Genomic DNA, 12,576 nt, shown 5'->3' with positions numbered 1-12,576 from the left:
ACTTTCTTTGCCATGCATGCAACTTAAGATCTGAAATACACTATTGGAATTACTTTGCACATATACCGACATAACTGTATAAACGTGTAATACATCATCATTCCTTGAATAACAGATGACTCACTGTGATTCTATCACTTGGACTTTAATTAGAGAAACAGACCATTAGGAAGTATAGAATCTATATAAGGATTTTGTTGTAAGGGTATGATCTTAAGTAAGTGATTGCTGAAAGCCTACTGAAGATTGAAGGATGGAGGTCAGGCAGAGGAAAGAAAGATGAATTTAAAAGAGGGGAGAGCAGGGACCAGCTAGAACCCATGAGAACAGTCCAGAACCCTGTCTGTTCTCATTGTCTCCATCCTAAAAGCTAAAGAAGAAGCTGCAGAAGAATCCAGAGGAAAACAGAGCAGCTGTATGCCTGCCTACTGTCCTAAGCAGTAAGTGACATGTGTGAGCTGCCAACAGTACATGTGACCCTGTTCTAGCTGTCTGAGCATGCGGAAAGCACCGTGGCTGCTTGTTGGCTTCTGCCCTCCGTATCTCACACCAAATGTCTCTGGCGTCACGTTATAATGGGAAACATCTAGGGAAGGGAATTTTTGGAAACAGAGTTCACCCTAGACAAGTTTATGCCTTGCAAAATCAACACACTGATTCTCCCCTGCAAAAAGGGCTTCCCGGGCCGCACCATATCCTGTAGAAGGGCTCACCATCGCCCCATTGCTCCACCCACGTTGCATGCATTCTCCATTGTCCGGTCGGTCTCGTGCCTACCCCCTTCCTGTACATTTCAGTCTCCCTCATATGTGAGATTATTCTGTCTTTGATCATTATATCCACAGTGATGCTTAAATTAAAAACTGGGACTGGTTTTTGTTTATCCTATAAAATGGTCTACAGATTTTAGTCAATGTGCTTTAAATAATCTATCTTCCAAATGCATATAGCTTTGTAATCTTAACAAAATTCCTTTGTGATGAAGTGTGTTAACATCTTCAAAATTTGTTATAAAATTCAATTACTCATTGCCTGTAGTGCTGACTAGTGACTACATTAGACTTAAAAGGTAATTTTTGCTTTGATGTATTAATTAACATATGCAAAATAAATACACACCTCTTGTAATAGGGATATAATACAAGCTTATAAACAGAGGGATGAGAACTGATTATTTAAAAAATGAGCTTGCTATCCATATAACATAAATGACATTTTTTAAACTGTTGGTTATTTTTTATACCAGACTTACATAAATAACTGTCAGCCTAGAATGTAGTACGCTAGAACCATTAATCGCAAATAGTAATGCCTTGACTCCAAAGATGAGCCTTCTCTTTAAGACTTCTGTTTTTGCTAGAGCTGAGTTAGCTAAAGACAACACAATAATTATGTATGATTACCCGTAAGTTTGCATCATTGGTTACCAGTGAGAAAACAGCTGTGTCTTTGGAGTTGTCCTTTATACACACTGGTGGGAGATCACTTACCCTGATCCCTGTGATTGAACCAAATCAGATAGATTTTTTTAATCAAAGAGTAGTCTCAGTGAGCTCACTCTTCTTGCTCCCTCTATACAGATATAAAGAAAGAAGGAGAAAAGGGAAGGAGGGAAAGGAAGGAAGGAAAGAATATCCCTATTCTTTCGAGCCCTATGTAGGTCTTATCCATGCAAATAAATTTATAGAATTATAAATTTATATATAAATTTATAGAATTTATAAATATATATAAACGAGCCCTATGTAGGTCTTATCCATGCAAATAAATATAAATATATATATTTATATATATGTATATATATATATTTATATATATGTATGTGTGTATATATGTATACACATAAATATATGTGTCTTTCTAAAAGGAAGCCCCTGATTTTTTTCAAGTTTTTTGAAAATTGTGTTAATGTAATTGAGAGGTATTTTAATTAATGCATGTGTGTATATGTTATTTATTTAATGGCATTTAAAATATGAAACACTCAGAGATTACTTTCTTAGTTTAGAAAAATACATATTTTAGAAAAATTGTTTAGTTTAGAAAAATTGTGATGAGGAAATCACTAGAAAAATGATCCTGGTTTAGTCAAAGAAAAATGGACACAAAAAGCTTGTCAACTGAGAGTTTGCAATTCTAATCTAAATATAGTTTTAATCCCTGAAGTAGTATACATGATTTTAGTTGGCATGTTGCTATTTATGGAAATATATGATAATATAGTTTACATTATGTAGAAACTTGCACTAAGAGCCTCAAATCGGTGAAATACTTTGTGTGGGTATATGGGGGTATGTGGTCTTACAGAAATAAGCATCCACATAAAAGAAGAGATGAAGAAAGACATGACCACAGATCAGTTTCAACCCAGGCAGAACAACCCCAGTACAAATTTGTAACAATATCCAATATTCTGTTTGATTTCATTATTGATTCCTACCCTTAACGTTCAGCGATTCCTTTGGAAGTTAATGTTTAAATAGCCTATTTGGGTTTTTTTTGTTTGTTTGTTTTCATATGACTATTTATATTCTAATACATTCTGATATAAGAATTATATAATTATATAAGATATAAGATAAGATATAAGAATTATATCTTCACAGAAAATAAATGAGGAATAACCCCAATCATTCACTTATGTATTTTGGATATGAGTTTTTCTTGTTCCATTGATTGTAAAGAGAACCAAAATACTAAGGAAGCTATACGTTCTAGTCAACAACAGTATAAGAAGAGGAGCTGACATACATCTCATTCATTTTTAGGAGTGACAGAATAAGAATAGAAATACCACAAATACATCATTGCATATACTTGTAAAGTGCAATCTCATGAATGATTACAGATTTCTAATATCCTGATTGTATAGTCTAGGAACCGATTGTGTAATCTGAAATAAAGAGTGCACCAACTGTGAATTCAGTCCTTTTCCCCTTTTACAAATAACAAAAGGAAATATATTTAGAAATTTAAACCAAAAAAATCTGATTTTCAGAATGTCCACTTGAATTGTATGAGTGTATGGGCCCAGGGCACCGGGTGGCTCAGTCAGTTGAACGCCTGCCTTTGGCTTAAGTCATGATCCCCAGGGTCCTGGGATTGAGCCCCGTGTCAGGCTTTTGGCTCAGCAGGGAGCCTGCTTCTCCCTCACCCTCTGCTGCTACCCACCCCCTTCATGTGCTCTCTCTCACTATCTCTCTTTCTCTCTAAAATAAATAAAATCTTTAAAGCACCATCATTTAAAAAAGAATATATAATTGACTTTCGCTGCTTGACTTATTTTACTCACCATCATCTCTTCCAGTCCCGACCATGTTGATACAAAAGCTGGGTATTCAAAGTCAATTATCATGTGTTATCACTTACATGTGAAGCATAGGAATAACACAAATGACATTAGGAGAAGGAAAGGAAAAGTGAAATGGGGTGAATCAGGGGGGGAGATGAACCATGAGAGACTGTGGACTCTGAGAAACAAACTGAGTGTTTTGGAAGGGAGGGGGTGTGGGGAGGGATGAGCCTGGTGGTCGGTATTAAGGAGGGCATATACTGTATGGAGCACAGGGCATGGTGCATAAACAATAAACCTTGGAACTCTGAAAAAATAAAATTAAATTAAAAAAAAAGAATATATGTATATACATATATGTATATATATATATATATATATATATGGGCCTTCGATAAATAGAATACCTTCATCCAAGACTACAGATGAGACTAATACCAGTGACCAGTTGCAAGTAACATTGCTTCCCAGTTTGGGGGCCTGTTAGTGAGTAAATAGTGATTTCTAAACAGATCATCAGTGTAATTATTTTTTAGCTGAAAACATAACATTCTGAGTTTTTCACTCATATTTGCAGATAAACAGGCAAACAGAAACCTGTGTAAAATGTTTATTGTTGACTCAAAGACAATAGAAGGCTGGAAACTCCAAGGTATTTGAGTATAAGTTCCCTCGATGGCTTAATTTTCCTTTACAGAATTTTGAGTAGGGGGTACGTAATCTCTCCTTACATACTCTTGTTGGTGGAAACTCTCTGAGCTTCCAAATTCACCTGGTTGGTCTTTTAATGAAAATTCATGCTAAAATGCAGTGAAGACGTCTCAGATATGACTGTGAAGTCTCCTACAGGCTTTGCAGCCATCCATTTTCTACCATTTCAAGTCTAACGGCCAACTTTCAACCTGCTGCAGGTCTTATTATCGTGCTTCCGAAATGATACTTAAAAGGAATAAATAGGCAGGCCTGAAGTTTGGAGATTTTCCTTAATGGTATTGTTGCTATAGTTACAGCTGAAATGTTATATAAAGCAAATTGCTTATTGATGGAAAAATGCTGAGTAGCACAGCAGCGTCCCTCTTCTGGGTTTTTATTGCCTTCATTTCCTACTTTGCTCATAAGATTAATGGATTTGTGGAGCATTGCTTTGAACAAGCCCTAATGATTGGATGTTAAGATAAATGCATTCTATTAACATGCACCAGCTGACAATTGGATACATTTTAGTGTGTTGTGATCAACATGGAGTTATTTTTTATACACTATTTGTTTATCAGAATTTCCCCTACTTGGAAATGAATTTGGTGTCCAGGTTATTAATGTTGAAGCCCTAGATTAAAAGGTGATTGGTCTCACAGAGTCTTCTGAATGTATTTGATACATTTAATAATAATATAGATAAAATCTTTTATGTTTTATACTATTAGGAGATATTTATAGGATACTGAAAATAAAACATAATTTAAGAACCTAGTGAAACCTATGAAATGGAAATAGTCTGGAACCATCCATAACGATGACTTGTAAGTAAAAAAAAAAAAAAAAAAAAAAAAGCCTTCATAAGCACTGTATTTTCCTATGTATTTTCTTGTATTTTCTATGTAGTAAACCCAATAATATAACAGCAGTGGCTTATTTATATAAATATATATTACATGATATATATTTTCTGATTGTCTTGCTGGTTTTTGGTTTTTTTTTTAGATTTATTTGTTTATTTACAGGGAGAGAAATAGAGAACAAGTAGGGGGAGGAACAGAGGGAGATAATCTTTAAGCAGACTCCCTGCTGGGTGTAGAGCAGGGCTGATGGGCTCCATCTCACAAACTATGACATCATGACCTGAGCTGAAAGGGAGTCAGACACTCAACCGATTGAGCCACCCAGGCACCCCTGTCTTACTGTCTTTATTTTCAAAGATAACGCTATAACTCTGTTGATGTTTAGTCTTACGGCAAACTATGAATAGTCAAGTGTTTTGCAATTTGCAGAAAGAGTTAATGCCACGTGTGGTAAATCCTTTCAGGTGTTAAAAACCGGATATAGACAGTGGTCATTTACACATTGAATTTCTGTATAATTTAGGCATCTTGCTTATTTTATCCTCAGATTGTTACTGGTCTAGAAACATGATGCGTGTTTAGTAGTGTGGCTGTTGATAAACTAAGAGGGCAGATAATGTTTTTTTTGGACCTAGAAATGTAATACTTCTTAATTAAATCCCTGAATACAGGGATACAAAAATCTTTGGGATTACTTTTGGTAAAGAACGCAAAAAAAATTGTGAACTACAGATATTTACATCTTATGTGGTTGTAGAGTATTTCCTAAATTGTCACTTGTGAAGCCAACTTTTCTACTAATTGTGTCTCTATTTAATGGTAATATGACAATGGCGATAACCCATATGCCCAAAATGAACTTTCTTGAAAATTAATTTTCACCCACTTTACTCATTATTAAAATTTGATCACTTTGGCCTTTCTCATTTCTACTTTTGATTTTACCTTAGCCTCTGCCATTTCATATGCCCTTTCTGAATAAAACTTAATTTTGCATATTTAAGGAAATGTGCAAATTTTGGTATTACTGTACTTCCTCCTTATTGATATTATAACTTCCTCTGCTTGCTGAATTTGTTGGCATTCTAATTTTGGTTCTAGAGCTGGAGAAAGAAGAGACACACATATGAGTCTTCCAATTCAGCATTTCTAATTGTCTGCTGAAAAAATTCTCCTTTGGGATTCATGAATTATCAAATTCCATATGTTCTAAACAAATTCATCAGACAAGCCCATTGAAACTATTATATCCTTTCCATTTCCCTTATATGTAAATATATTTTTACTATATATTTATTTTAACCTGTATCTTAGTCCTCCTACTTTAATGCAAGTTCCATGATGAAATAAACCTTACACATATCCTTGCTCAATGGTATATGTACTCCATAGATATAACTAAAATAAATTTATACAGAGTAGATACATAAGTGAATTATGTTGTTATTATTTGACATGTAAATTTAGCAAATTCTGTTTCCAAATGAATTTTTTAAACTTTTATTTTATTTTTTAAATTTTATTTCATTTTTTTAATTATTTAAATTAAAATTTTAAATTATTTTAAATTTTAATTTATTTTTTTATTTTAATTTATTTTTTTAAAAGACTTATTATGACCTGAGTTGAAAGCAGAGGCTTAACCCACTGAGCCACCCAGGTGCCCCCAAATGAATTTTGGTGACAGTTAATCAAAGTGTAAAGTCAAAAGAATTAGACTTGTCTTAATAATCTTATTTCAAATGCAAATCAGTCATGCAACTGAGAGACCAAGTATAAAAATATCAGGTTTAACTGTATAAGGATGGAAATTTAAGGAAAACACAAGTTTGATCTAGCCAGTGATGCTGTCAGGATAAGATCCTTTTTCTTCTAGATTGACATTGTCTTCCTTTTGCCTTGCAGACCATACTAGTGTGGTTATCACTGCTTGTAGTTTTATCAAACATTACTTTAAATTGGGAAAAATGAAGTATTTTTTGACACTGTAGGTTACATAGAGGATACCTTGTATCCTCTTACCTAAGTTTTAAATATGTGAAAATAATGAGTATATTACTTTGAAATAGTCACTTTGTTTATTTCCTCAACACGCTTTCATTTTAACAAGAGCTGTGTACCACTGTGGTATCATATGCTATTACTTGTAAGATGATGAGATGATAACTTTGTTCCGAAGACTCAGATAAAATAATCACACTATTATTTTGATAAAAATTTGCAGTGTAATGATACAGTGTTCCTGGTATATAAAACACTCCCTAACTTCTTTACTTTAGGACCTGGCTTGCCAGGAATGCTTAACACACACCTGCTTTTGGTTTTTAGAATTCGTGTGACAAAACAGCAATGATGCTGCTTCTGCGTCTGCTTTTGTTTTTAAAAGATGGCAGGTTCTGGATGAAAATATCCTCCGATGTGGCTCAACTGAGTCATGGTTTTTAAAACCACAACACAGGTAAATGTTGATTTTCTGTAGGACTCTGCAAGTGCCCCCTCCAGGGACTGTTGGGCAGAAGAGCTGGAGAGAACTTTTTCCTATTTGACACAAGGAATCAAACCAGTTTCTTTCCTAAGACTTTTCTATAAAGTTCTGATAGAAAGAAGCCACCATTCACTTGAGAGTTGCTGAGACCTGAAATTACAAAGAGAATTGATATTGGATGATTGTACACAGAAAAGAGCAAATGAACCTGTAACGCATACTTCTATAGACCACATTTTACAAAAATTAAATAATGGACTTCTGTACTAACTTTTTAGATAAGTAAATAAGAATTGTAATGGCTTACAGGTTATAAAACAGTCATCATTATTATTTTTTTAAAGATAATATTTATTTGAGTGAGAGAGAGAGAAAGAACACGAGTGGAGGTTGGGGGGAAGATGCAGATGGATAGCAATGAGCAGACTCCCTGCTCATCCCAGGACCCTGGGATCATGACCTGAGCCAAAGGCAGATACTTAATTGAGTGAGCCACCCAGGTGCTCCTAAGTCATTCTTATTAAGCAACATTTTAAAAATATCTCTAATGAAATTAGAAGCTGAAATAAGAAATAAAACTTAGATCCCTAATAATAATCTAGAACAATGAATGGTTTTAAGTCCTGTAACTAGAAAGAGTGATCCAGTATGGAAAGGAGCTTGAAACTGAACTCAGAAAACAGTGCAACATATGAATATAATACTATTTCTATGCCCTTCCAACCTTGGACTTTACAGAATAGGTATTTGTTAAATGTAACAATTAGAAGCTACATGTATAGCCTTTAGCTCTTATATTATAGTATTTATAAGGTAGGAAAAACATAGCATACATCAGTAAGGGAAGAATTCTGCAATATTATTAGTCTAACATAATCAGTCTCCCATGCCATCATTTGTATGTGTTATGAGAGATTTGTGTTCAGAATTTAACTTACAAAAGAATCAACCAAGAATTAACCAGTTTATTTACTCCTTCTCCAACCCCCGAGAACCTGCTAAAACCAGTTTTAGGAGTTCCCGGGAATTTGCATGTCTTATGACCACCCCAGGCTGTTGGTGCAAATGGCCTACAGATTATACTGAGTAGCAGAAATGCAAGGAACTATTTTAGTCAGAGATTCAAAAAACTCTGGGGGAAAGATACCAAACAATTTGAGCCAATGATTGTGTCTTGCTCAGTTGCATGAGAAATGTGAACATTATTAAGAATGAAATTATTTTTTAGCCCTAAAGCAGATAGAGAATTATGCACGAATTATTCTTAAAAACTTTTCATGTACTTTGTGAAGTTCTACTCTGGTAGATCGAACTACATTTGACCCACATCAAGAGGTAGGAGATTATACGCTAAATCCTAAAAGAACTTTTGCTTAATTGTAGTTACTAGAAAATGACCACAAAATTTAATACTTTTGTGTAAATATATGAAATACCAATTTTGACGCCCCCACGTTCCAAAATATTCTGTTTGGAACAAATGCAGATTCTTCACCAAAAAAAGTGAATATTCCCCTGACTCCACATACCCTCCCCCCAACCCCAGCTCCACCTTTAATGCTATATATATATTTTTTTCTTCCTTATGGTGAGGAGAGTGAATTGCCAATCTCTAGGGATTCCTCATATTTTTAGATTATAAATAGTCTTTTTGCAGTCTTCCTTAGAAGTCACTATTTCATTGATTTGGAAAAAAAGGAACTACCTTCTCCCTATACAAAAGAGCAACTAGAAATCACCAGCTGTTAACTTAATATAGGCATCAAAACAGATCCATTATAATATAGTTAATCTGTTCATTGCTGTTTTCTTTGCAGATTCAAGAATGGCTTTGTTTAAATTGCCAAACCCAGAGAGCAATATCAGGACAGCTCGGAGATATGGGCAAAATGCCACCTACACCTTCAGGACCAAAAGCCTCTCCTATGCCTGTCCCTCCAGAACAACCATCTCAGAAAACAGCAATGCCTCCCCAAGCAAAAATGAAAAAGAAGGAACAAGAAGTAAAAACAGAAGCTGAGCAAATACTTCCAGAAAAAGTGAAAGAAATACCATCAGTTGAAAAGATTCTCCCAAAGGTGACCACAGATCACAAACAAGAGAGTCAACTAGAGAAAGATAAAACTTCAGCCCCTCAAGAAGAAAAGCCACCCTCTGAGGACAAAAAGTCACTCCCAGAAGAAAAAAAGCCACCTCCTGAAGAAAAGAAACCAACCTCTGAAGAAAAAAAGCCAGCACCTGAAGACAAAAAGTTACCTCCAGTAACAAAACCATCAGCTCTAGAGGAGGAACAGAAACAAGACTTATTTAAAACTCAAATACCAACCACTGAAGAAAAGCCAGAAGACATAGTGACTCCACAGGTAGTACAGGAGACGCCACCACAGACCAAAATGGAAGATAAACCCTGTGGCCCGCCTCCAAGTTTGCCCAAGGAAGACGATGAGGCAACTCAAACAATGAAAGAACAACCACAGGCAGCAGGCACAGCAAAGCCTGATCAGGTGGAACCTGGGAAAGAAAAAACAGTAAGTTACATTTTCCTATCTTTGCACCGTCTTACATATATGAAATTTGTGAATTTTTACCTAAGTACAGAGCGTGCTTAATGGTAATCATGTAAGTGCAAGCCTCGGATTGAAGGCACTTTTGGAAATGTGTAACAGTTGCTGAAATGAACAACTTGGGCTTTCTGACAGCTTGATCTAACTTAAATAAAGCATAGGTATCAAATTTATTTTCCTTGCTTTTATGTATATCTGATAATTTACTAGAATTCTGGAGAGTGATAAGAGTTTCTTAAATAAGTTTCTTCTTTTCCTCTCCTCTATGAACATAAAATCAGTATCCATCTTTAATATAAAATAATATGTGTCTTGGGGCACCTGTGTGGCTCAGTGGGTTAAGCATCTGCCTTGCTTTTAGCTCAGATCATGATTCCAGGGTTCTGAGATCAAGCCCTGCATCAGGGCTCTCTGCTCAGCAGGGAGCCTGCTTCCCCCTCCCTCTCTGCCTGCCTCTCTGATTACTTGTGATCTCTCTCTGTCAAATAAATAAATTAAAAATCTTAAAAAAAAATTCTATAAAGAAAATATGTATCTTTATATAAGTTTCTATTCACTTAGTCACTGCATTAAGCAAGTCAACATGTTTCTTTTTGCTTGAAAGCCTTTTGAGGAGCCACCAGCCATAAAATGATTAAACTGCAATTGCCCAAAAAAAAAAAAAAAAAAGTGTGGCTAAAATTCAGGACAAAAGTAAATTTTAGTATTTAACATGATTTTAATATAACACGCTCTATTTGGAGTTTGTTTAATGTGTTTATTATTGAAGGATTATTTATAATCCAGGCATCATCTGAAATAATATATGTTCTCTTTCTTTAGTGGCAGCTTTTAAGAGTATCCATTTTAACCTCTATCTGTATAAGCAATAATGTCATTTTTAGAAGAACTCTGTTTTAGAACTACATGAGATCTTACATCATATCTGGTTGAATGATTTTACCTCATAAATAACAGCAGTGACTCGAAGGGAAAAAAATGACTTTTCAATATTAAAAATTAATATTAGAACTTTAATAAGAATCTATAGTACATTTTTTTGGTGTTTTCAGTTTTCACACATGGTTACTAACCCATCTTTGATACATGTTGTATCACTCATTAAGTAAATCCTGGTCTACCTTCATTACATGAATGAGTGTATCGGAGTCAGAGCTGGTGCCTGTATATTCTTTATTCTAATGGCTGGATCTAGTAACATGACCACCACCCATTGCTTCTTCTAGCTAACCACTTGGCAAAACCTGGTGCCTTTGGCTGTTTCTCTGTTTGTGAAGTGCCCCTGGCTTTTGTGACCCTTCCCTTTTTGTTCTCTTTTTGTCTTTCTGCTCATGCTTTATGAGTTGTACTTTGACTTTGTGTATCGCTTTCTTTCCTGATCTCTACGTGATTAGGTTTTCTTTGTGTTTTGCTTTGGTTTGAGTTTTGTCTTCTTTGTTCTTAGGGCAGCCACATGAGCAATTCTTAAGTCTACCTGCAACCCTCCTGGCCCTCTTTTGAGTATCAGATTTGTGTTTTCAAATACCCAGCATGAGTTCTGCTTCAAAGCCTTACTGTAAACCGGAACTCATTTGTTCGAATCTCATCCACTCTCTATAGAAGCAATTTCTTCTGACTTTCTGTTTCTGGTAATGACAATATCATTCATTCGTCTCTAATCTCCCAGTCACTATCCTTTTGAGTACTCTCAGATTTCTTCTTACCTGCTCACTCTTTGCTCTCTGCATCCAATTTACCACATTCCTGTCTATTGATGCCTATTCCTGAAGATGCTCCTAATGATGGCCTTCATGCCCTGTCACTAATGATTCGAGGAATCTAATTATGTCACCGTGCCTGCTCCCTGCTCTTCCTCCCTACTTCCATATATATGGTTGTCAGATCATTTTTTTTTGTTTACTTATGTGTGGCAGTTTTATTTTGTTACAGTGACCTCAACAGAAGATGACAAATGTTCATTTTACTTTTTCATTTTTAATAAAAATAACATTTTTATTACAAAAGAATATTTATAAATATTTATTATTTATTCATTTATTTAAGTTCAATTAGTCAACATACAGTACATCATTAGTTTCAGATGTAGTGTTCAATAATTCATTAGTTTTGCATAGCACCCAGTGCTCCTCCCATCACATGCCCTCCTTAATATTCATCACCCAGTTACCCCATCCCCTACCCACTTACCCTCCAATGACCCTCAGTTTGTCTTCTAGAGTTAAGAGAATTATTTTCCAAGTTTCACATAATTTAACTCTGTCACTCAGATATTGCTAATGATTTCCCCTTGCTTGTTAAAGAATCTAAATAAGAAATAGCCAAATTTTTTGTTAATGTACTTTTAATTTTAAAAATTAAAATTCATCACACCTTCATCACTATCTTTTTATCACATCCTTTAATTACTACTTTTTCTTTTATTTTACTACCTTGGTATGTGTGTACTTATTTCTGAATCAAATGTATACACTGATTTACTAATATATTATTAACAGTAGAAAACATTCACAAAAACATAATATAAATCAGTGAAATAAGCTAAAATTATTGTTAGCTTATTTAATATAGATACACTTGATCACCTTAATCACATTAAAATATGATTAATAATAGTATTTTAGAGAGAGCATTGATTATACTTTAACATTTTTAAAAATCTTGGTCTAAAGTTTTATG

General features: G+C 34.6%; 1 protein-coding gene across 6 annotated transcripts in view; it reads left to right on the top strand.

The window, feature by feature from the left end:
* The window catches only part of PCLO (piccolo presynaptic cytomatrix protein), a 530,926-nt gene that overhangs the window by 312,598 nt on the left and 205,752 nt on the right, over positions 1-12,576 (top strand). For all 6 annotated transcript variants that reach the window (XM_044245920.1, XM_044245919.1, XM_044245917.1 and 3 more), the window contains exon 4: positions 9,154-9,864. In XM_044245920.1, coding sequence (XP_044101855.1) covers positions 9,154-9,864 — 711 coding nt within the window. The remainder of the gene's footprint in view (positions 1-9,153; positions 9,865-12,576) is intronic.

Source organism: Neovison vison, chromosome 4, assembly GCF_020171115.1.
Source record: "Neovison vison isolate M4711 chromosome 4, ASM_NN_V1, whole genome shotgun sequence".
NCBI lineage: Eukaryota > Metazoa > Chordata > Mammalia > Carnivora > Mustelidae > Neogale > Neogale vison.
Note: the sequence above shows the minus strand (reverse complement) of the source record. Positions and strands in the feature narration are given on the sequence as shown.